Consider the following 25,132-nt stretch of genomic DNA (forward strand, 5'->3'; position numbering starts at 1 on the left):
CTTATTGAGAAAGAGCCTCTCTTTTTTACAAAACGAGTGTTGTACAACTATATCATGACGTCATCAAACATCGACAGAAAGTGCTAGGTCACAGGGTCACGTGCCACAGAAAGCTCCAGATCAACATGGCCGCGTGCGTCAAGATGCTCAGCGCCGCGAGACAACTGCACAGAAACCCGGCTCTTGTTTCAAAGGTGAGGTGGACCTGCTGGAACCGAACCTCCACCAATGACACCGGGGTCCTCCGCTCGCTCCAGCCCTCACGCTTCTACACCAGCACGGGGACCAAACTGGGCTCCACAGCGATGACAGCTGGCTATAGGATGACGGTCAGACCTCACCGCTGGATGCGGGTCGGTGCCGTCTCCCGTGCCCAAACCGAGGCTTTAACACCGAAACCACGAGTCTACATGATCCAGGACAGGATGTTCGGGAACCGGGCCAGTGGTGCGGGCTTCTCCGGGGAGGATGGCGCGGACAGTGCGGGCTCTGGGGGAGAGGAGTCAGGCGGAGATGGAGGAGTACCGTACCCTGGACCTCAGATGACCGCGCTCACCCCCATGATGGTCCCGGAGGTGTTTCCGAATGTGCCGCTGATCGCTGTGAGCCGGAACCCGGTGTTTCCCCGATTCATCAAGATCATAGAGGTAAGGAGGAGCCCGACGTGAGGATGATGCAACTACACAGCAACGCTCCTCTGTTTGACATATGGAATATAAAGCAACTATCAAGTTAAACATTGTATAAAGTAGATTAGTTAGTCTCTTCGTAATTATATTTTAAAATATACAAAACGGGTTATTAGCGGTGTGAATCACAGCGACATGGTCCACGATATCAGTAATGTCACGGTACAACGATTCTGTCATAATCAATATATTGCAAGACAATCATATAGAGATACATCACATATCTGTGCAACTGATGAAAATAAAACGTTAATGTTGAATGTTAAAAGTGCAGGTTTTCTCTATTTATTCACAACATAGAGAACATAGGTCATAAAGTCTATGTATTGAATGTGGATTGAACATCATAGCTTTATCCACCAGGAGACATGAACTAGTGACGCCTGGCAAGTTAAATTGACAGAGACTGTTTACTTTAGAGCGCCTTCATGACGATATATCACCCAGTTGATATTTTGAGCCACCCCTGCTAATGAGTGTTTTATCCGTGTTTTAACTCCATTGGATGTCTTAGATGTCCTGAAAGTTGCCTCCAGGTAGCAAACAAAGGCAAATGTGACACTTCAGTGTTTCCACAGTGTGTGTTTTTGTGTGTGTTAGTGATGTTTGTGTGTGTGTGTGTGTGTCTCTCTCTCCTGTTAGGTGAAGAACAAGGCGTTGATGGAGCTGCTGAGGAGGAAGGTGCGCCTCGCTCAACCGTACGCCGGAGTCTTCCTGAAAAGAGATGATAAGTAAGTAAGATGAACGTTTGTTTGGTGCTGCCTCTGTGATCTACTGCCCCCTGTGCACGTTTGTGGTAATGAACGTCTCTCTGTGTTGCAGTAATGAGTCAGACGTGGTGGAGTCCCTCGATGCCGTCTACTCCACAGGGACTTTTGTCCAGATTCATGAGATGCAGGACCTGGGAGACAAGCTGAGGATGATTGTCATGGGACATCGCAGGTCAGAAACTCTGCTGCTGCTCGAAGAGACAGTTGGTGTGAAAATACGTTGACTTGGTTTGGAAGAGCTGTGCACTAAATCATAGGCTCGATGTGATCACATGTGGAAGAGTTTGGAATGGTTAGACGAGGTCTCAAAAGAGCTTGAGCTGCGGTCCGGCGTTGCCCAGGATACCTCATGTCGAGATCAGCTATAAGAACCGCAATCTCTGCTCTTTCAGGATCCGCATCACGCGTCAGCTTGAGGTGGAGCCTGAGGAGGTGGAGACATCTCCCTTGGGGTCAGAGTCTGAACCCGAGTCCCAGCCCAAATCACCACTGAGACGCAAATCAAAACGCAACCGCAAAGACCAGCCGGGGACTCTGTCAGAGCAGCTGGGAGACAAGGTGTGTGACACGAGCCTCGCAGGCTCACAAGCCGGACGTGCAGCAAATCAGTATTTTCACTGTTTTTGTGTTTGGTCAGATTTCAGAGATAGACCTGAGTCCAGAGCTCCAGTCTCTGCCTTCCTCCGACATCCTGATGGTAGAAGTGGACAATGTGCAACACGAGCAGTTCACCGTCACCGAGGAGGTCAAGGTACGAACTTCACCCTCCAGTCTGGTACATCAGGGCTGGTGAGTCACTGGTCTCCCAGTGGTCTCAGTAAAAATAAAAAAAACCCTGGGGTGTGTTTGTTTTGCAGGCGCTGACGGCCGAGATTGTGAAGACCATCAGGGACATCATCGCTCTCAACCCGCTCTACAGGTCAGTCTGCTGACACAAATAAAGTGGTTTGCATACGTTTGATATTTGAAACAGATCCAGAGCTCGCTGTTCATTTTCTGAATTGTAGTATTGTGTAAACATTATTTCTCTTTTGTTTGGATAATTGCCCTCGTGCCTGGGGCCTTAGAGTCCCTTTAAACACACCAAGGCCTCCACCAAGGCTTCAACACTTTTAAACGTTTGAACGTCCAGAAGAACTTTCTGGATCTGTAGAGCTTTACCTGTTTGTTTGTGTCTATCAGAGAGTCAGTCCTTCAGATGATGCAGGCTGGTCAGAGAGTGGTGGATAATCCCATCTACCTGAGTGACATGGGAGCAGCTCTGACGGGAGCAGAGTCACATGAGCTGCAGGACGTTCTGGAGGAGATCAATGTGAGTCTTACACATACACACACCTCTGCTCTTTAGAACAGAACAAGAGTTTAAAGAACACGAGCTGACTTGCATTTGTTAAAGCAACAAGTGAGGAAGTTCCTCATCTTTCAAGTTCAAACTGGAATACACTTGCGTTAGATGGTTTAAACCTGTCATTGCAATTACAACATTGATTACAGATGATGGTCTTGTTGGCACTACAGTAAAATAATCCCCTGTAAATTATCGGGAGTTGTCATTTTTAAATGATGTTCAGATTATTTCTCATTTCTGATGTTATTTGATTAGATCAGATTGGGAACTTTACTTTGGGAATTTTGGAAATAATCCGAATTTTTGGAACCCTAGTCAATTCAGTATGTGGTTTTATATCAGATGTAGGTTCCATATGTGGTCATGTGACATGAATGAGAAAAGGTCATAACTGAAACCATGCAGTCGTCTTCATAGATAACTTTTACCCAATATAATACATTTTTCAACAAAGGTTATTATAATCAATAAAGATCTAATCATTAACTCTTTCCTGCATCAACACTATGAGGTCTCTCAAATATGTTTCCAATTGTTTTTGAGTCATTTTTAAACTATTTGGTTGATAATCTGAATGTAGTCTTTCATATGTTTTATGGAAAACTCAGCTTCCCTTCACTTTTAAATGCATATACAGTGTGTTTACATCAGGATATAAAAGTTCTCCTACTGAAGTCTCTTGCGTGTCTCTGCAGATCCCGAAACGTCTCTACAAGGCTCTGTCTCTGCTGAAGAAGGAGTTTGAGCTGAGTAAACTGCAGCAGCGCCTGGGCAGAGAGGTCAGAGGTCATAAGTCATGATCACCACCAAACATGTGCTGTGAGGCTTTGTCCTTCACTGCTGATCTTTGATCGCTGCTCTGTCCACAGGTGGAGGAGAAGATCAAGCAGACGCACAGGAAGTATCTACTCCAGGAGCAGCTGAAGATCATTAAGAAGGTAGAGCAAGGATGGATGTTGTCCATCTGTTTGTCTGTTGGTCCTTGTCTTAAACTCTGTGGCCGCCCTGGTCAACCATATTCTATAGAAAAAAATATTATGTGACGCACTATTCCTTTTGAGGATATTTAGATTCAGAATGGATCTAAGGTGAAGCTGCACTCAAATCGCCCTCTGCTGGACCCCATTTTAATTACTTTGACTGGTCTGAGGTGCTTCTATGCTGTATATTATTTGGTTTTAAGTTTGAAATTTGCAGTTTCCTTCCCAAATTCCATAGACTGTCTGATTACATTACATTACAAGTCATTTGGCAGACACTTTTATCCAATGCGACTTACAATAAGTGCATTTAAACATTTGGGTACAAACAAGAGCTAGAAGTAAGTAAGTGCTTCAAGTAAGTCAAACTATACAGTTCTAGTCATGATGTTTTGGACCAGTGTTGCATTAACAAACTGATTTTGTTCAGTCTGACTCAGTCAGCCTGAAGTCAGTATTTTATTGGGCACATGACTCGAATGATTAACGTTGTGATACAATAGCTAAACAAAGACGATCTATTTCTTGCTACTACTGCCACCTGTGGTCCACTCAAACACAGTGCATGTGGCTGTTTTCAGGAGCTGGGTCTGGAAAAGGAGGACAAAGAAGCCATCGAAGAGAAGTTTCGAGAGAGACTCAAAGAAAGGACTGTCCCACAGCACATCATGGACGTCATCACTGAGGAGCTCAACAAGCTGTCACTGCTGGACAACCACTCGTCAGAGTTCAAGTGGGTCTCAAACTAAGAAGAGACATAGAGAATATGATATAATCTATTATCGATTCAAAAGATAAATAATTTAGAGTTTAGTAAAAAAAATATGTCAACATTCAGTTTTACTCCCCCACATGATCCCAAAATGATTGACATCACAAAACAACAAAAATAAACAGAGCCATTGCATTAAAGGTGGGATTAGAAAAGTTGAAAAGTTGGAGAAACAAAACTAAACACCCATGGCTTAACCTATACATTGTCTGTAGTCACTTTTTCAGCTCGTCCTCCCATCCTTGGATAAAAGAAGACACAGAAATTGTTATTTTGTCTCGTTTGAGATGTAAAAGCTGACGTTTTTTTTTCAAATCACTTCAAGAATAAGAACATCAGTGTATCATTGCATTTCTGAACCAGATCTGTGTATGAAAATAAATCCAAAATGTTCACCACATGCACACAAAACGAACACCTAGTCAACTGAGATTAACAGAATATGACAAAAAAATAATGGGATTATCATCATCTGTCGTCTTGTGCTGTCACACTGAGAAATTCACCTAGCACTTTTTCTAAAAATGTAAGATTGAAACCCTTTTTATACGTGTGTGTGTGTGTATGTGTTGTTTTTTTTCCAGTGTGACCCGTAACTACCTAGACTGGTTGACCAGTATGCCCTGGGGAACCTACAGCAAGGAGAATCTGTTACTGGACAGAGCCAAAGAGGTTCTGGAAGAAGATCATTATGGGATGGATGATGTTAAGAAACGCATATTGGTACGCTCACAGCTGTGAGGACACTCACATTACCTTACATAACCTTCTCAACTTAAAACCTTGAGTGTCCATTTTTTGTGATATTCAAAAATTCCTTTAAGATAAAAAAAAAAAAAAGATATTCCCCTTACCTACATAAAGCGTGCATTCCATGTTAAAATTCTTAAATTCTGAGGTCCTGGCCTTAAATTTATATTTTTAACTACTCATCATTTTGACCAATTTTCATGTTTAGCATATATGTACTGTTTCTGTTAATCCAGTAGGTGACACTGTTGTTTAATAAATAGTGAGTGTAAACTGATTCAGAAAATACTGATAATATGAACTTACTTAGTTTTTATGATCAGGACTGATCAAATTGCAGTTTATACAATTTTTGGCACTTAAGGTGGTGAGAGGGGGGAAACCACATTACACCATACACCATACCATACACAATAAAACCAAAAAAATTATCCATTGAAATTGAGAAAAAAAATATTATAACGTTAAATAGCACTGTTTTAGGGAGTACCCATTTTTTGTACTACATGATGAATGTATATTCATGTATAAGTTGGTGAGGGTTAATCGACTTTGACTATTCCATGTCCCTTTTTATTGAATTTTAAACATCAGCTCAACCCCACATAAGACCCTGACTCAACCACTACTACGATTGTTTTTTGTCATTAATGATTGGAGCATGTTGTTGTGTCTGTGTGCAGGAGTTCATTGCAGTGAGTCAGCTGCGCGGCTCCACTCAGGGGAAGATCCTGTGTTTCTATGGTCCTCCCGGTGTCGGAAAGACATCCATCGCTCGCTCCATCGCCAGAGCTCTCAACAGAGAGTACTTCAGGTTCAGCGTGGGTGGAATGACCGATGTGGCTGAGATTAAAGGACACAGGTGGGTCACAAACAGCTCATCTGTCTGTTGTTAGGCAGCTTTGAAATTCAATTGTTGACGTTTAAACACTGGAGTGTTAATGCAAAACTAACATTTAGAGAAGCATCATTATTGTACTTCAGCTAGAAACTGTAAATACAGCCAAGAAATAATAAACTTTCTTAAAAGGTTTATTCAGCATGACTCTTGTCCCTCAAGTGACAACTTAAATACAAGCTTTTGTAATGTCTCTATCATCCTGAGCTTCCTTAAAACACAGAGAATGTCCTGTCTGTATATACTGTCCCACGAATCTATAAACATACAATACAATAATTCCAATAAGGTTTTCTTAACACCGTTTTTGTGTGTGTGTGCAGGAGGACTTATGTCGGAGCAATGCCAGGAAAGATAATCCAGTGTCTAAAGAAAACCAAGACGGAGAATCCTCTGGTGCTGATTGACGAGGTCAGTGTGGCCCTGCAGCAAAATCATTTTTCTTTGTTAGCTATATAACAGGTACATTTTTACTAACTTCAGTGATTCCTCAGCACTCTCACCCTCTATCAGTCCACTGTTCCTATCTAGTGGAGTTCTTTCCAAGACTACTTCTGTGTAGCGTATTCCTCTTTCGTAAGTCGCTGTCTGCTAAATGCTGTAATGGAAATGGAAAGGACTGATGTTGGTTAAAAGTTGAGTCATTTAAGGTCAATTGCAGTTTATACAAATGGGACATTTTTGGCACTTAAGGTGGTGAGAGGATGTAAACCACATTACAATACTAAAACGAAAAATCAATGTTGCTGGTAACAAGTGACATGTCCCAACCTGTGTGATCTGTCCAAAGCAAATCTTATTATCAAATAGTATGTGGGAAATATTACATATTTTGTCATTGTGTTTAAAAAAAAAAAAACTAACGTTAAAGAGTATTTTTTATTTATTTATTCATTTTAAAAAAAATGATAATTCTGGCTGTAAAACATAAATATATCTCACAGAGCCTCGGTTATTTCTGCTGTTCCAGGAACATAAAACAGTTTTTTTCACCTGTCGTTACCAGGTGGATAAAATGGGTCGTGGTTACCAGGGAGACCCGTCCTCTGCACTGCTGGAACTTCTGGACCCCGAGCAGAACGCTAACTTCCTCGACCACTACCTGGATGTTCCTGTAGATCTGTCAAAGGTAGGACTTGACAATCCTGTTTTTAATTAAAATCGTGATTTTGGATTCTGCTGCTATTTCCTTCACCATGCAGCTCCAATTAACTTTCCTGGATACTTATTTCTGTCTTCTCCACTGAAGGTGTTGTTCATCTGCACGGCCAATGTGACGGACACCATCCCAGAACCTCTCAGAGACAGGATGGAGATGATCAATGTGTCTGGATATGTGGCTCAGGAGAAACTGGCTATCGCCGAGGTAATGCCCACCTCTACCTTCTATTTTACAGTATTCAAGCCACTTTTAGACAGGTCCTGAGGTCTGAACATTTTTCATGGTATGGTCCCCAGACTGGACATTCTCCTGCTCTCAGAAAACACAATTTTCGGGACATTTTCTAGAATTTGTGGCTTGTGGAATGAATGACATAACTGTTTTGGAATTTTAAGATCATTGTAATGTATTTTGATAATAGGGGAACATGCCTTCATGCAGTTAGGGTTAATTTCTGTGTGTTTTCAGCGTTACCTGGTTCCTCAGCTGCGCACTCTGTGTGGACTGACTGAAGAGAAGACCTCCCTCTCGCCTGACGCCCTCAGTCTGCTCATCAGACAGTACTGCCGAGAGTCTGGAGTCAGGAACCTGCAGAAGCAAATAGAAAAGGTCAAATACTGTAAACCAGAGTGCACACAACAGTAGACTTGTCATAATTAGGATTTGTGTGTAACACCACTTCCATCTCTGGCAGGTTTTCCGTAAGGTGGCGTTCAGTATTGTGAGTGGTGAGACAACCGCGGTGACGGTTACTCCTGACAACCTGCAGGAATATGTGGGTAAACCTATTTTCACAGTGGACCGGATGTACGATGTCACACCGCCAGGAGTCGTCATGGGGCTGGCATGGACTTCCATGGGTAAGAGACACACACACACACACACACACACACACACACAAACTATTTTCTATATCTTCATGAAAGTTTTTGAAAGTGCTTGAATTTTTTGCCAGAAAGCAGTGAAGTTGATATTTAGATTAAACGTCTCCCTGTTACGACACCACCTACTGTTTCATGCCCTGTGTTGCTTGATGTATGTAGAATAGGCCTACGCAGGACGAACATGGAGTCATAATTACTAGTGGTGTTGTGGACACTGTCCACTGTCTCTCTCCGACCGTTGACGTGAGATTCCGTGCAGAACAATGAGCGAGTAAAGTTGAAACAAGAGGGCGAAAAATTATGACTTGAATTCCAAGATCTCTGTCTCACCAAAGACAAATGACAAAGACGGACTTTGAACCAAGATCCAGAGGACAATCGGCACATTCAGTCCTTGAATTTGAGGGAATTGACCCTGGAAAGTCCCTGAAAACTTTGATGACAAACAAGGTGTGGGATAATAATTTATTCCCTAACCCAAACCTTATCCCAAGTCTAACCCTAACTCTTATACCAGGTCTTAACCCTGAAAAAGCCCTTTTAAATATGATGATTATCAATGCAACAGCCTTTAAAAGCAGGTAAAGCATGATATGTCAAACTGGTCCTCACAAAGACAGAAATACAAGTTTTACACACACACACACACACACACACACACACACATACTGATGTCAGTGTGTTTCTGCACAGGTGGGTCGACGCTGTTCATTGAGACGTCCGTGCGGCGTCCACCAGGAAAAGACGAGCTTAAAGGAGAGGGGTCACTGGAGGTCACAGGTCAGTCAGGACTAACATCAACCCACCCCCACAGATGTGGAAGCTGTGTGTTAAAGGTGTCACTGCTCCTCTGCAGGTCAGTTGGGTGATGTCATGAAAGAAAGTGCAAAGATCGCCTCTACCTTTGCCAGAGCTTTCCTGATGAACCAGGAATCAGACAACCACTTCCTGGTCAACTCCCACCTGCACCTGCACGTCCCTGAGGTAACCATGGAGATACAGTACTGTAAAAGAATTCTCTGTGTATACTACATCCATCCATCCATCTATCTAGCGCTCTATCGTTCTATTTATCTCGCTAGCTAACCAGCGTTCTAGCTAACTATTGTTCTTTCTATCGATCTATCTAGCTAACTAGCGCTCTCATGACTAACTTACGGTCACAAGAAACTAATAAACTGGTACAACAAACAAAATCACTAAATTCTCCTACTATTAGTTCAACAACTGTTAAATATGTTTATTTTACATCAGATTTGTGTCAATATACAAGATCTTGTGGGATGTTTTGGCTGATTATAGAGCATAAATCATCAGACTTCGAGGGGCAGGAGAACTGTGACTTTAAACTTTAGAGGGCAGCGTTGAGCCTCTTGATGTATATAAAGTCTGCTGGAATTCAATAGGAGAAGAAGAAGAGAAACCCTTGAGCTGTGTGGGTTGACTCTCTCATTTCACACAGTGCAGGACTTCAGTTTTCAGAGCCTGGAATGAGACACAGCTTGTATTTCTGGTTCTCTTAAAATGAGGAAGTAACAAACAAATATGCACTAAACTGTTTGTTCCACCTGAGCTTTATGTGTGTGAGCTGGTTTTTGAAAATGCAAAACACACACACTCTGGCTGGTTTGTCCTTTCGGGCTTCTGTGGAAATGTGGCAGCACAAGATGGCCGACAGTGCAAGGCCCTTGCTTAGAAAACATATAGGGCACCTTTGAAGGCTAGAAAAGCAAAATATTTTCATTTTAAAGTGATGATACATTTCTACAAACATAATTGGGGTATAGTGTAGCCAATAAACCCTCTTTAATCTTACATACTGGACCTTTACAGTGGACGTTAGTCGACTCAGACTGTGGCAGATTGGTTTTTAACCTTTGCCATTTGTTTCTAGGGGGCGACTCCTAAGGACGGACCAAGTGCCGGCTGCACAATCATCACTGCGCTGTTGTCCCTGGCAACCAAACAGCCGGTGCGTCAGAACTTGGCCATGACGGGCGAAGTGTCGCTGACGGGCAAAATACTGCCAGTGGGAGGAATCAAAGAGAAAACCATCGCTGTAAGTACAGTAACACACACACACACACACAGCGTGTGAATGATGTGCTGTATGAATGTGTGAATGGAACAATGTGGTGTGAAGCAGCTTTGAGTGGCCGTCAAGACTAGAAAATCCCTGTAAAAAATTAGAATACTGAGCATTATCGATGTTTTGAGTTTCACTCTGTACAATAACATGTTATAGCAAAAGCTCTGTCAGTCAGTCAGTCATCATCTACCGCTTTATCCTCTGCCAGAGGGTCGAGGGGGGTGCTGTGCCAATCTCAGCTACATCGGGCGATAGGCACACACATACAGATAGAGACAAACAAACAATCACTCTCACACTCACTCCTATGGTCAATTTAGAGTGTCCAATTTACCTATCCCCACATTGCATGTTTTTCGACTGTGGGAGGAAGCCGGAGAACCCGTAGAGAACCCACGCACACACGCAACATGCAAACTCCATGCAGAAAGGCCCTTGTTCCAACCGGGGCTTGAACCCGGGTCTTCTCGCTGCAAGGCGAGAGTGCTAACCACTAAACCACCGTGTGGCCCTTAAAAGCTCTGTATTTATAATAAATAAGATTTATAACTCTAGAAACTGAAGCTCAAAGTGTTTCGCAATAAAAGCTAACAAAATGTAAAAAGCAAATACAACAATAAAACACAACACAGGGTGGAATGAAAAGGAAAATAGTCTAAAGTCGAAAAGTAATGTCTTTACTTTGAAACAAAACAAAAAATGCAAATAAAACGGTAAAATACAACACAGGGTGGAATAAAAAGGAGCTGTTGTTGTTTTAGTGTTAATTCCTTAAGTAAACCAAAAACATCATGTTGGAGTTGTTTAGCTGATTCTAATGAAATATATTACCGATCATAATACAGATGTTCCCTGTATTCTCCTTATACTAAGTATATTCAAATAAATGTCTTTCAACTTAACTCCTCACCGACTCAGCATCTTCTTCACCATTCTCCAGAACCTTGATATTAAAATCTCAGCAGTTTGCGTGTGTGTTGTAAAAAAAAATAAAAGCCTCTGTCTTGTTCTTGTCAGGCCCGTCGTGGTGGTGTGACCTGCATCGTCCTGCCCGCTCAGAACAAGAAGGACTTCTCAGACCTGGCCGACTACATCACCGAGGGCCTGGAGGTCCACTTTGTGGACCACTACAGCCAGATCTACCCCATCGCATTTCCACAGAACCACCGGTCGTAACCCGTGTGTGTTTTTTTATTTTCCAGCACTGAAACCAATCCGAGGTGGACCAGGACTTTTTTAGTCAAACTCACTGGTTCTTACTTTATTGACTCAAAACTGCAGTTTTGGTCCGAGTCCAACTGTGGAGACGTGAGGGGCAGCTGGTTTTGATGATTCCTCACCTGATTTCAGGAGGAGCTGCAGCGTCGTCACTGATGCCAACTGTGCCAAATGATGACGATGAAGAACTCTGAAATGACATCACAGGATGTGATGTCTGTCATGGATTTCATATATTATTTTATATTATTATTATAGACCATTATGTGATAAAAATTATGTTAAAATAAATTAAATGATAAACACTAGTCACTGCTGTTGTCTTTACTCCCATGAACCCGTAGGTCAGAGGTGTCAAACTCGAGGCCCACGTGTGTGTCCCTTATTTATGACCTATTTCTCTGCATATGTGTTCGTTATTGAATCCTTTTCCATCATTTTTATATAAAATAAGCACTTTTATTTCAGAATACTGTGAAATATAGTCACAAATATATCATAATATAAGTTTGAGCTCATGTGACTGACTCGGACTCAAAGGGTGAGACCCATGCTTTAAATGGATTTAAATTGTTTTAATTTTCAACAAAAACAAACAGTGTCCATCACAAGTCAGAAAACAGAGAAATTTACGGCCAGCAGATAGAACTCACCTGATCTGATAGTCATGATTAAAACTGTATTAAGATATTATAGTCCTTTATTATTCAAAGATGTAAAGGCAATATTTTATAGTAATAATAATAATAATGTATTTTAACATCTGTGAATGTACAATATAAAAAAACTTATAAATATATTGAGGTATGGCCATTAAATTAACAGTAAATGCTATTAAAATACATTATTTAATATTTTTCATATTATAATTCATATTATTATAGTTATGTATTCATAATCTTCTATATTTTATTATACTATACTGTATTATTATTATTATTATTTCAATATTATATCGTATTTATGGGCGGCTTTAGCTTGAAATTTTTCAGACCGCCTGGTGGCGCTGTTGTTTCGTGACAGCAAGCAGCGAGGAAGCAGCAAAAGAAGAAAAAACTCGTCCTCGTGACCAATGAGGAAGTAGCGTAAACGACACAGCTGCTGTGAGTTGATAATAAATGTTTGCTGGCTGATTTCTGACACAGGCAACGTAAATGTACAACTTTAATCGTTTTTATATGATCGATTTGTTTAGTTTAAATTTTTTGCCGCTTGTTTTTAAACGTGTCATTCAAAACGCAGCGTTTGTGAAACGAACGACTCGTTAAATGCGTTAATTTGAGCCAGAATTGTTCGCTAACGGTCGGTATGTTTAGAATCTAAATGAGCAGAAGAATCTAAAGTTTAGATTCTTCTGCTCATGTAAAGACACAGAAAATGTTTTAAATATTTTTCTCCTAAAAACTGCCTTTATCCTGTTTTCTCCTGCTACAGCAGTTACATTTTCCCTACATGTATTTTAATGACAGATATTTCTGTGTGTGTAATATAATATATTATTAGTATAATTTAACTTAAAATTAATTATCATTTAAATTTGATTTGCACTGTCGTTAATATTTTCTACGTCATATCTTCCTTATTTTTTCACTACTGAAACCTGAATTTCCATGTGGGTGAAACTTCCAAATTCTATTCAACTTCCCGTTGAATATAATTTGTTTAATTTAATTTAATTTAATTTAATTTAATTTAATTTAATTTAATCTATGATGTGGTTGTGTGTGTCTTTCAGGCTGCAGCGTCTGTCATTCTGCAGAGATGACTGCTTTGGCCCAGCGCTGTTTCTCTGCTCAGCTGCTGCTGCTGCTGTTGTGGACTCTGCCCAACATCTCTGGTGACTAACTTTATAAATACTATATTTACTGATTATTTAAAGTTAATGTGATACTTCAATCCTGGTTCTGGAGCTTCTTTGGTTGCAGAACCAAATAATCTTGGTTCTGGAGTTACCTCAGCTATGCAAGTGAAGTATTGAGGTTCTGGAGCTTCTTCACTTCTGCAACTGAAGAAGAATTGTTATTTAAAATAAGAGTTAAACGTGTCTTATTATGATGAAGATGATGCTAAACCTCATTGTGGAGTTTCTCTTCCAGAGTCCAGAGTGTATTTGTTTGCTCCTGATGCCATCACATTGGAGCAACACTCTGAAGCCAACATCTCCATTACCTCCAGGTAACCGTAGAAACTGCCTGGCTGTGGTCAATATTTCGGTCGTAGAATATTTGAAGGGGGTAGAGGAGCTCTACAAATATACTCACACACAACAGTTAAAGGTACATGTGCCTCACCTTTCTCTTCCAATTGTGTTGGAGAAACTGTCGCCTTCAGTTGGCATCAAAACTCAAAAGATGCTCAGTTTGTAGACCTGACCCAGCTCCACATAATAAATGTTAATAAAGGAATATTAGGTGGTCAGGCAAAACAGCAATTCATTCAGTCAATCACACTTTGACCTCCACGCTGACCCCTGTGGGTCACATGGCTGCTGCTCATTGGTCCATGTGACATAATAACACGAGTGAGTGCGATAACTTGGTCAGGGCTTTATGTGTCACTAAGTTTTCAGATGAGCAAGCAGTGTTTATTGGGCAGAAGAGTAAAGTGCTGTTAATGTTTAAAGTTTAAATGTTAAAGTTGTTTCCAATATAAAGTACAAACTTACTGGAATCCTGGTTCTAGACCTTATGTTGAGGAACGGAAAAATCCTGGTTCTGTAGATTCTTTGATTGTGGAACCAAAATATCCTGGTTCTGGAGCGTCTTATATTGTGAAATTCAGGAATCCAGGTTCTGGAGCTTCTTCAGTCGCAGGATTGAAGGATACTGTTTCTGAAGCTTCAGATGTTGTTTTTTTGTTTGTAAAAGCATCTGTGATGACCAGTGTTGTTCTGAATGAATGTCTTTGTCCTTGTCCAGTTCCCCTCTCAACCTGTCAGCTGTGATTGAGCTCAACATCACGTCCACCTCCAATTCCAATTCCTCGTACGTGATTACAGTGCCTGAGCAGGTAAACATCATCACTAACTACGATTATATGTAGTAAATCCTGGAATCTGTGTGTTTCTTACTAATAAAAATAAAATAATGATAAATGAGGAGAATTAGTGCAAAATGATGGGTTAAAAGTAGGAAATATATCCAGAATCATAATAAACATTATCAAAAACACAAAGTATTATTTGTGCAGGTGCTGTTGCCAGCCGAGACGACCTCGGTCAGTTTCAACGTGGCGGCTCATAGCGTGGGTCAGGTGACCACGCACCTGCTCAGCAACAACACAGACTTCAACAGGTAACTGTCTGAGTGGAAGGTCGTCCAGGTCATAGTCTTCTTCAGTTGTCCATTGTAGGTTAAATTTGAGCTTTGATACCTGATAGACGGGTTCACGCATGCACAGTCTGAGCAATAATCCAAAAATACATGAGCTTGACGAGTCAGTCAACAGTCTGTGAAAAATTAGATTATGTTATGTTAAGACCTCAGCAGTCTGTGACACAGATTAATTCATATCCATGACAGTTTAACACACAATTAAGTCGAGCTGTAGTCGATTTCAATCATGTCACAAACACTGGGCACTTTTTTGTAACTGCGATAGAGATAATCCAACCAACTGCTCCGGTGGTCGTATTTCAAGTGCTTTTCCATTATACAGTTCTAGCACTGCTCAGTTTGGTATCAGACATGTCGTTTTCCATGACTTCATAGCTCCTCCTCAACGTGGGCAGAGTCATCATAGCACATCTGCTTTTCATACACGACACAAACGCACAAACTAGTGACTTGTAAAGCATGTCTTTTGGGTGCAACTGAATCATTCGAATCAGTTGTAAGACAGTGAGTGTGAGTCAGTGGCCGTTTCTCAATATCCATACTTGTGCGTACTTGCGCACTCCGTACTTGTGAAAACGTCATCAGCCTCAGTCCAAGTGCTGTTCCAATTCTCAAGTAAGCGAACAGCGAGGACGGTTCTCAAACCCGGAAGTGTTCTCGCTCCGCCCATTTTTACCAAGTATGCATCGGAGGTGACTTAAGCGTACTTGCGATGGCCATGTATCCCAGAATACATTTCGGCGGAGCATAGCAGCAGATAATAGAAATATAAATGTGAAATAAATATTTTTCTGTGTCCCGGAACAAAGTTTTAACATCATTTGAGGCGAGAAATGAGTCATATAGAATTCAAACATGTGGTTTGTGTATGAAGATATGACGTATTTATAGTTTGGCAGCGACGTTTGTCGGAGGTGATCAGCTCCGCCTCTGCGGGCGCTCGGCGCTCACTGTGCCCGGCACAGAGCAGCGTTACCTCGGCCTGTCCTGATGAAATGATCCGCTGGCTCAGACGTCGCTGTCATTAGATGCTCGGTGTGATCCATAGATTTGTTGTTGACGTGTTATTTTGTTTTTAATGGAAACGTTTTGACCTGACAGTTTGAAAGTTTGTATATTATTAATGTTTTATTTATTTTAACTTTGAATGTTAGATTTATATTAAAGTCGCACGGTCATTGTATCTGTATTTAAATATAATATGTAAATATTAGATATGTATAGTATAGAATGTAGAGTAGTATATTTGTACACATATATATATATATATATATATATATATATATATATATATATATATATATATATACTACTCTACAATGCTGTAATATATCTATTTTCCACATTGTATTATTTGGATTGTATATTTAATAAATTAATAAAGTTAAATATTTAAAATGTAAAAATAATAACAACATATATATGCATTTATTAAAAGTATTTCATATGTTCATTTATCAACACCGTAGGTGGCGGTAATGAGGCTGCAGCACTTGGCGCCAGCCACCATTCAAACAGCAGAACAATACATACATACTGTACTTGCATACTTGTGTACTCCCGTACTTGGCAAGTATATACTCCCAGCGTACTTCTCAAGTATATACTTCCGAAGTAAGCAAGTACATACTTGCTTACTTGAGTATTGAGAAACGGCCAGTGGGTGTCTGAGTGTAAGTGTGTGACAGTGTAAGTGAGTGAGTTCTCTTTCAACTGGAGGGTTGTTGGTTCAATTCCTGCCTCTGCTCGTCTATATATGTCCTTGAGCAAAGACACTAAAGCCCATGTTGCAGCATGTGAATGTGTATGAAAGATGTGTGAATGGGTGAAAACTAGTGTAAAGCAGTTCATCAAGACTAGAAAAGCTCTATATAAATACAGACCATAATAGTAACGAGTAATAAAGAGTAAGAGGAAATATAGTAGAGTAAAAGTACGCTAGAAATATAGTAGAGTAAAGTATAGAAATGTATGAATTTCGTACTTACAGTAGTAGTACTGTAACAAAGTATTTATACTTCATTACATTACAACACTGCTTGTGTGGTGAACTTGAAGTCCCACCCACTTGTAGTTACACCCCCTCCCTTGCAGTTTGCATATGAACACGTGTTAAAAGTGCAAGACATGATATAGCAAATAAGAGCTAATGTTTGTTTGTTTGTTTGTTTGTTTGTTTACATACACATAGACCTGATTCTCTCCCTCTCTCTCTCCTGCAGTCCGTCCGTCAGGATCCGCTTCATGGTCATCCACAGCAAAATCCTCTTTGTGGTCAGTGAGATCATCGGCTGGATTTACTTCCTGGCCTGGTCGGTGTCATTCTACCCACAAGCCTGGGAGAACTGGAGGAGGAAAAGGTAGTTTTCTTTCTCTCGACCTCTGCTCCGCATTCTTTTTCTTAATAACACGTGTTTGTTTTGTTTCCAGTGTTGTAGGCCTGAACTTTGACTTCCTGGCCCTGAACCTGACTGGCTTCATTGCGTACAGTGTCTTTAATATCGGGCTGTTCTGGGTTCCGTATATACAGGTAACTTCCTCCTACTCTTTAAACAACACTCGATCAAATCAAACTTTATTTGTATGGCGTATGTTATCTGATATTTACTTAGTAAAGCAGAAACCATACGGTGAGAGATTCAGTTTACATGTCGTGTAGGAAACTGAACTGATCATCTGCCTAGGCCAGTTGTTGTGAAAGGAAAATGGGGGAGGAGCCCAAGAGCACCAATTGTATTAAAAAATATCTCTATTTTTGGGGGGAATTTAACGATAATTAGTCAATATCCTTTTGTGTAAATTCTTCAGATTATATCAATGGACAAAATATATAAGGAAAAAAACTTTAGGTAAACTTTTTTCACCAACATTTCCAGGAACTTTTATGTCCAGGAAAATACTACGTATTTTATATAAAAGCAGTAGCATGAAACAAGTAGTAAAAGGTCGAGAGGTCAGTGTTTACTTCACGTTGAATTTTGAAAATGAATGTAAGTCAATGCAATGTCCCCTCAAGTCATGAATGTCAAACGTGTGTGTGCACAGGAGGAGTTTATACAGCAGAATCCAAATGGAATTAACCCTGTCGCTGCCAGTGACGTCTTCTTCAGTCTTCATGCTGTGCTGCTGTGTGTGGTTTACGCCTGCCAGGCTGCTGTGTATGAGGTGAGTGACATCCACTGTTAATGTCCCTGCTCTGCTGCTGTATACACACAAACACTCCCTCTGTCAGGTCTGAGAGATGAGGGACGCAGCAAATATACAACATCATATAATGTGAGAGTATATGTATGTATGTGTGTATATATATATATATGTATATGTATATATGTATGTGTATATATACATATACATATAAATATATGTGTGTACATGTGAAACCAAAGAGGAAAGTGATAAAACAACCTGGTGTGTTTGACCTAGAGTGTGTGTCTCTGCGTGTGTCTCTGTGTATGTCTCTCTGTCATCTGTGTGTGTCTCTACAGAGAGGTGGTCAGAAGATCTCGTGGACGGCTCGGTTCCTGCTGCTCGTTGCATGGACGTTTGCTCTGGTCAGTTTGTTTGTGGCTGTGGCTAAAAAGATCAGCTGGTTGGATTATCTCTACTATTTCTCCTACATTAAACTGGCCATCACTCTGGTTAAATATGTGCCACAGGTAAAACACACACACACACACACACACAATTATACAGTGTAACTGTATGTGTTTTATTTATTGATTTAATGCTTTTATTGTGATGTGTAAATGTTCTCTGGAGTAGAACAAGGGACAGTTTATCAGAAAAGTGCGACAGGTCTTGATTAATATCCTCTCCAGCGGTTTCCATACTCTTGCTAGGTGCCAGGGGGCAGTGTAAGCATCATATTGTATACGCTTTAATGTGATATGTAGTTATGGAAGTGCATTTGGGCCACGTGAATAAATCTCAGAGTTCTGGCTTTTATTTTTTAAATCACAATTCTGACTTTTTTCCTCAGAAATCTAAAAAATAGATTTTAATCTCAGAATTCAGATTGTTTTCCTCAGAATTCAGATTCTTTTTTTCTTGGAATTCAGATTTTTCTTCCTGAGTATTTTTTTTGTTTATCTCAGAATTAGGATTTTTTATATTTTAGTATTTTTTTAATCTGAGAATTTAGATTTTTTTTTTCCCTCGGTGTTCTTTAATCATAGAATTCTGACGGTTTTCTTTATTGTATTTATTTTGTTATACTGTATATTCAGTCTGTCAGATAATGTGATCTATTTCTCAGTCTTTGTAGATTAAAAGTCCATGGTGAACTTTTTAAAGCTGGGAACAGAAAGTGCTGTTCATATTTACATAAGCTTTTTCTGCCAACAAACACATGACGTCCAGAAAGTTAATCTGTGTGTGTGTGTGTGTGTTTACAGGCGTATATGAACTACAGGAGACAGAGCACTGAGGGCTGGAGTATTGGTAATGTGATGTTGGACTTCACAGGAGGAATCCTTAGTATCCTACAGATGCTTTTACAGTCGTACAACAATGGTAATCACTGTCATACTTGTCTTAGTTACCACGTTGACACACACTAACAAAAACCTGTTACTCCTGATTATACAGTCTCTGCAGGTTTTACTGTATTTGTTCAACTGTCACTCACACAGGAACATGACATTATCTTTTTAACAGGTTTGCGATCGTAGTTGATTATATTTGTTGATTATATTTGCCTTGTCTGACTGGAAAGTGAAGTTTTTGTCACTTTGTAAACCCTGCACCAAAACCCATAGAGAAAATCATGGATTTTTACACCACAGCACGCAGTGGTTGTTTATCTACTGCTGCCTCTTAACTCTATGCTCAAATGTCTTACTTTTGTGAATTCGGTGTTTGAAAAGCTGAGTTCAGATTTATGTTAGTGACACAAAGTGACCCCACGAGGCAGCAGTTAGACCAGCAGCTCCTGTGTCCCTGTGAGCTAAAAATTATCTTAAGTTATTGTTGACTTATTTACTCTTTCTGCTGATTGAGTGTCTGTGTTTTAAGCTGCTTCTTAAGTAGAGAAGGTGGTAATGTTGCAGTGTCTTTCTGTGTCTCCTCAGACGAGTGGAGGCTGATATTTGGTGACCCTACCAAGTTCGGTCTGGGCCTTTTCTCCGTGGTGTTCGACATCATCTTCATGACTCAGCACTATTGCCTCTACAGACATTCATCCACCTACAACAGGCTCCCAGTCCTGGAAACGGAACACTGACTCAGCAGGATACACAGGACCAGAGCAACTACACAGGTGATGAACACATGAATGATTCATGTCTGTGGAGACGGACCAGGAGGAGCTACAGCAGCTCTCATCACAATCATTAATTTTTTTAATGGATTTATTAATATTTTTTGATTATGGAAGGTGAAAAGGGGAGGGGAAAAATAAATGATGTATCAATGTTAACACTTTTTTAAAATAATAAACTCTATCACATTTAAGATGACGGTTGTTTTTGTGATTGCTAAAGATTTAATAGACGAGATGAGGTGTTTATTTTATTTTTATTTTTCACCGAATCCTCCAGAGTCTGATTTAAAAAAAAAACAAAAAAAAAAAACAACTTAATTCTGAGATTAAAGAATTCTGAGACAAATTTGAGATTAAAATCATGACTCCAACCTCAATCTTTTTGGAATTGATTTTTATCGAAATTCTTAACTCTTAATCATTCAAATTGTTGCAGCCCTCGTTTTAAGACATAGTGAGGAGGGTGTTACAGTAAAGCAGCTCCATCAAACCCATTCAGCTGTTGGCAGCCCGTGGCCAAGTGAAAAGGGAACTTGGCTTGTAACGGGAAGGTCACCAGTCTCCACCAGGTCAAAAGGGCTGGGGTACCCCTGAGCAAGGTACCCAACCCTCATTGCTCCCCGGGCGTTCCTCAGTGTGGCAGCCCACTGCTCCTAATTCTAGGATGGGTCAAATGCAGAAAAATAATTTCCCTAAGGGGATCAATACAGTGGTCTGTACATAGAATAACAATATTTATATCATGTTTTTGTTTGGTTATGTAAGCAAACATAACCTCCAGGTCCCAGTTGTTTAAAACATCCTCAGTGCAGGAACTTATCAGGTGTTTCTGGTCTTTCAACCTGGGTGAGTGACATTTTCTTCATAGCTCTCTTATCCTGATCAGAGTCATGTTTAGGCTTTTTCTGCAGTGCTTCTGTGATGCTTTTCTCCTCTCCAATCTTTACAACATTACATTTTAAAGGAATTGAATATTCCCTCCAACTGGTCTATATAGTATACTGTATTATTTCCAGTCACATACAACTCCAGAGGAAAAAAACAAACAAAAAGGAAATTTGGCATAAAAGTTTAAAAGAAAATAAATGCGTGGAGGCACAGAAAACAGTGGTGTTAAATTAACAATGAGCTGTTACACAACATAAACAGTGTAAAGATACTATCGTCAAATGGATTTGTTGGGGAAATTACATTAGACAAAAAAACAAAACAAAACCAAACAACAAAATTAGGATGACTTTTCCTCATCTGAATGCAGCAGAATCTTTGAGATGAAAGAAAACAAAGTCCTGTGACAGAAACACCCTCATCCCAAACCTCTACGAGCTCACTCTTGTTATAATTGTAGCTTTTCCTTTTCCCCACATATTTCATACTATAAAGCTTCAGCAATTTCAAAAACAAAGCGCTGAATTGTCCGAGGGATCAGAGTCAAAGTCCCCCAGCGTTAACCCTGTAGCCTGACCAGCTCGTCTGCGTACTGGAACTGTTCACTGTTCTCGTACTCCAGCATGTCCAGAGCCACCTCGCAGCTCTCCTTGACGACACGTTCTTCATCTTCACGGTAACGCTGCAGCACGGTCAGACAGTCGTCTTTGCCGATGGAGCCCAGGGCCTCTGCCGCCTCGTGTCGGACCATGGGGTTCTCTTCGGGACGCTCCAGGGCTGCGCTCAGGGACGGGACGGCTGCCGGGTGCTGCATCTGACCCAGGACGTAGCCGATCTCGTGACGGAACAGAGCACTCGAGCACTGCAGGCCTGGAGACAAATGTGTTTTTTAGCCAACTGTCACTCAGAACCCACATTTATCAGAAATGCTCCATATTGTTTGTAACACGATGATCTTACCATCTCCCAGTGCCAGGACGGCGTCCTCACTGCCCAGGTTACGCAGGGCAAACATGGCGCGGTAGCGTTCAAACAGTGGCAGAGTCTCGTCGAGGAGTATGGAGCGGAGCTCTGAGACACTCTTGCTCGCTGCAGGAGGAGCAGGGTCTACAGAGAGGTATGGATTCTTATCCGTGCTCTTCTCTTCTTCCAACTGTTTCTCTCCTCCATTCTGCAGCCACTCCAAGCGACGAACAGCCAACTGACACGTCTCTGCAACCTGACGGGGACAGGGACACAACATTTATCAACCGCCTTCTTGCCACAAACGACTCAAGTTGGATGCTTTTTTGAATCAGTGGTATTGATACAACTACACTAAACTACCAATTTTTTGGTCAACGTCTCAAACCCTTTAAAAAGTAAACCTGGAACAATTAGGACATGTTTGATTCAAGTCAAGTTCTAAAGAAGGAAACAGAAGCTTCTCAAGTATCTCATTAATTCACGAAAAACAGATGTTTTATAGATGAAATGCAATAGGAATGGAATAAAAATGCTGAGGGACATTTGTGTGGAACTCCAGACTGAGGAGAACAAGTTAAGTAAGGAGGGGCTTTTCGTATGAAGTTCTTACCTCAATGACCGGGTCCTGGCTGTACTCTTTCAGTAGATCCAGAACCACAGGATCACCAATCGCTCCTAGAGCCTCCCCTACAAACACAGACACAACCAGTTATGGCGCAGTTCCACCGGATATAATCGCCACACCATGCCACGCCACGCCACGGTTTAAGTACTGTTTCTACTAGCATAGTACCTGGTAACAGGTACTATTTTTAGCACGCTTTTTAGCATGCTTGGAACGGCGAGGTTCCAAGCGTGCTTAAGCAGGTACTATGCGATGATTGGTCAGACTGCTGGCCGCTGACTGGCCAGAGTCCCGTCACAGGAAGAGACGTCCCACTCACAAATCAAGCCAAACAGCGCTGATCACTTAAAACTATTTAATAATCCTAAAAACGTGGGTTAATCTCCAACAACTACCAGGGAAATCTCTATATTTAACAGGAGTCTTTTAAAGTGGAGGGGTGTATTTAGGGACAGCGCCACTGATCGCAAGCAGAATCACAGACCGCTGCCACTGTAGTCTGGAGTAGGAGGCTGTACTCCGGAGACGTGTGCACAGAAATCAAGCCAAACAGTGCCGAATTGTAGATAAGTTAAAACTACTTAACAATCCTAAAAACGTGGGTTAATCTCCAACAACTACAGAAGTCTGGTAAAGTCACTAGTCACTCGTGTGTGTGTGTGTGTGTCGCATATAAGATGAAGTCACCGCAGTTTCACTCAGCCGTGCAATGATGACTCCGCCCACGTTAAGTAGGTACTTTATACGCCATTTGTTTAAGGGCTATGACATTATGACATTTGCTGTAAAGCAGAATATTGTAGTTCTTTAGAAACCAGAAGTTACATCGTGCCAAGTAAGCTGTGTCTATATTTACCTGCTTCATGCCGAACCATGGGCTCCTGCTGTGTGTCTTTGAGAACAGCAGTCAGAGTGGGGATGGCCTGTTTGTCTTGCATCTGACCCAGACAGTAGGCCAGCTCATGCTTCAGCAGGGCAGACTCATCAGTGAACGCCTTACTGATCCAAGTTATAGCTTTAGCACCTGAGAGTCACAGCTTTAATGAGTTCACCCATTTAAAAAGACGGACACAGAGACGACTGACTGTCACAGTCACAGTAACCGAGAAATGTTATTTTAAACACATAAACATAAACATTGACTCTAAGGTTTTTGGTGACCCAAAAATAATTTTCTGGTTATGACATTGTATGGACATTTACCTCCCAGGCTCCTCAGGGTAAATAAGGCTCTGAACCGCCGGGTCAGGTTCAGTCCTGGGTCCACCAGAACCTGTCCTATTGTGTCCACCTGCTCCACACTGGCCATTCTGCTACACAGAGAGAGACAGATGTAAGTCAAACAAGTATTGCAATTACATTTTCTTCAATAGCAATATAGTAAACAAGAATAAACATATAGGGAAGCTAATGGCTGATAATTGATGCCAAAATTGATAATTTTTTGGCCCAATTTTAATAATATAATATTTAATAATATAGGTATTTTGTGTGATACTTGTACTGTTTTTGTTGATGGGCTGCAACAATCTTTGCTCCGTACAAACGAGAAATAATTAAAACTGAATCATTGAAATCATTATTTTGATCTGGACCAGAAAAGTACTTGATTATTCAACAAAATAATAGTATTCAACAAATGAATGAATTGATGGTGAAAGTAATTGTTTGTCTCAGCCACTTAGCTTTTTCTGTTCTGTTTGATTGTATTTTTATTCTTTTTCATATTCTGTTTTTCCAGCATTCATGTTATTGTTTACTCATCTTATCAGTTAAGTGTATTGTTTTATTTCAAATGAAATGATACTAGGGCTGCACCTAACGATTACTTTCATAATATAGTCATTGTTTGATCGATAAAATGTAAGCAAATGTTTTAAATTAGATTCAGTTTTATCGATTACTTGGTTTTATGGAGCAAAGAAACCAGAAGATATTCACATTTTAGAAGTTCAGAAATAACAAAAAAATTATTTTAAGAATGGAAAAGAAAACTACATATAAAAGGGGTAATTCCTAATAAATTATTTCAATAAAATTGTAAAAAGATAACATCTGTGGACACAAATGAGTTTGTTTTTAGCATTGTTGTCATTGTTATTACTACGTAATTAAACAGAAACGTTTGTAAGAGTAAAAACATAAAGGTTATTTGTGGCTTATGTCAGTGAGTCCGTCATTGTCCCAGGTCACATAACAGATTTGGAAGCCACGTTTCAAACCAAACCAGTGTGTCCACCAGCTGAAGTTACGGAAGGCTGACCCGGCGCAAGCTAACCGTTAGCTTCCTCAGCTAAAATAAACAAATATGTGGTAAACGTTCAGCTCAACAATCACGCAGCAACAACATGAACCCCATAAACCAGCATAACAGCAAAACAGCAAAAATACCTCAACAGGTGAAACTTCGGGTTCAGGTCAGCTTCAGCTACAGTCTGCACGCGCACCGATACTGCTACCGACAACTTCCGTTTCTTCTTCTACTACTTCTTGAGTTT

General features: G+C 40.6%; 3 protein-coding genes across 7 annotated transcripts; 2 read left to right on the top strand and 1 right to left on the bottom strand.

The window, feature by feature from the left end:
• Window positions 1–101: 101 nt before the first annotated feature.
• On the top strand, window positions 102–11,868 carry lonp1 (lon peptidase 1, mitochondrial). Its single transcript, XM_058638780.1, has 21 exons — window positions 102–647; window positions 1,332–1,420; window positions 1,512–1,631; window positions 1,852–2,017; window positions 2,097–2,210; window positions 2,317–2,378; window positions 2,642–2,771; window positions 3,503–3,586; window positions 3,677–3,745; window positions 4,369–4,520; window positions 5,144–5,282; window positions 5,993–6,171; window positions 6,531–6,618; window positions 7,214–7,336; window positions 7,457–7,573; window positions 7,838–7,978; window positions 8,064–8,229; window positions 8,947–9,033; window positions 9,110–9,237; window positions 10,148–10,312; window positions 11,360–11,868. The coding sequence occupies exons 1-21, from the start codon at window positions 126–128 to the stop codon at window positions 11,516–11,518; spliced, it is 3,000 nt and encodes a 999-aa protein (XP_058494763.1). The 5' UTR covers window positions 102–125; the 3' UTR covers window positions 11,519–11,868.
• A 712-nt stretch (window positions 11,869–12,580) lies between these two features.
• Window positions 12,581–20,279, top strand: ctns (cystinosin, lysosomal cystine transporter). 4 transcript variants are annotated; one of them, XM_058639010.1, is made up of 11 exons: window positions 12,581–12,663; window positions 13,296–13,397; window positions 13,657–13,735; window positions 14,479–14,569; window positions 14,750–14,853; window positions 17,118–17,255; window positions 17,326–17,425; window positions 17,941–18,060; window positions 18,381–18,551; window positions 19,290–19,407; window positions 19,965–20,279. In XM_058639010.1, the coding sequence occupies exons 2-11, from the start codon at window positions 13,322–13,324 to the stop codon at window positions 20,114–20,116; spliced, it is 1,149 nt and encodes a 382-aa protein (XP_058494993.1). In that variant the 5' UTR covers window positions 12,581–12,663; window positions 13,296–13,321; the 3' UTR covers window positions 20,117–20,279. The 4 variants fall into 4 exon arrangements, with proteins under 4 accessions (XP_058494993.1, XP_058494995.1, XP_058494994.1 ...); XM_058639012.1 differs by having other exon boundaries at window positions 12,631–12,710; XM_058639011.1 differs by having other exon boundaries at window positions 12,648–12,716.
• Window positions 20,280–20,390: 111 nt separating this feature from the next.
• dohh (deoxyhypusine hydroxylase/monooxygenase) lies at window positions 20,391–25,130 on the bottom strand. Of its 2 annotated transcripts, none has more exons than XM_058639015.1 (6): window positions 25,026–25,130; window positions 23,838–23,947; window positions 23,491–23,658; window positions 22,620–22,696; window positions 22,004–22,262; window positions 20,391–21,913 (listed from the first exon to the last, which is right to left on the bottom strand). In XM_058639015.1, exons 2-6 carry the CDS (start codon window positions 23,941–23,943, stop codon window positions 21,603–21,605), a joined length of 921 nt encoding a protein of 306 aa, XP_058494998.1. In that variant the 5' UTR covers window positions 23,944–23,947; window positions 25,026–25,130; the 3' UTR covers window positions 20,391–21,602. The 2 variants fall into 2 exon arrangements, with proteins under 2 accessions (XP_058494998.1, XP_058494999.1); XM_058639016.1 differs by having other exon boundaries at window positions 23,838–23,944; window positions 25,026–25,125.
• Between the last annotated feature and the right edge of the window lie 2 nt (window positions 25,131–25,132).

The sequence above is a fragment of the Solea solea genome, chromosome 9 (genome assembly GCF_958295425.1).
Source record: "Solea solea chromosome 9, fSolSol10.1, whole genome shotgun sequence".
Taxonomy (NCBI): domain Eukaryota; kingdom Metazoa; phylum Chordata; class Actinopteri; order Pleuronectiformes; family Soleidae; genus Solea; species Solea solea.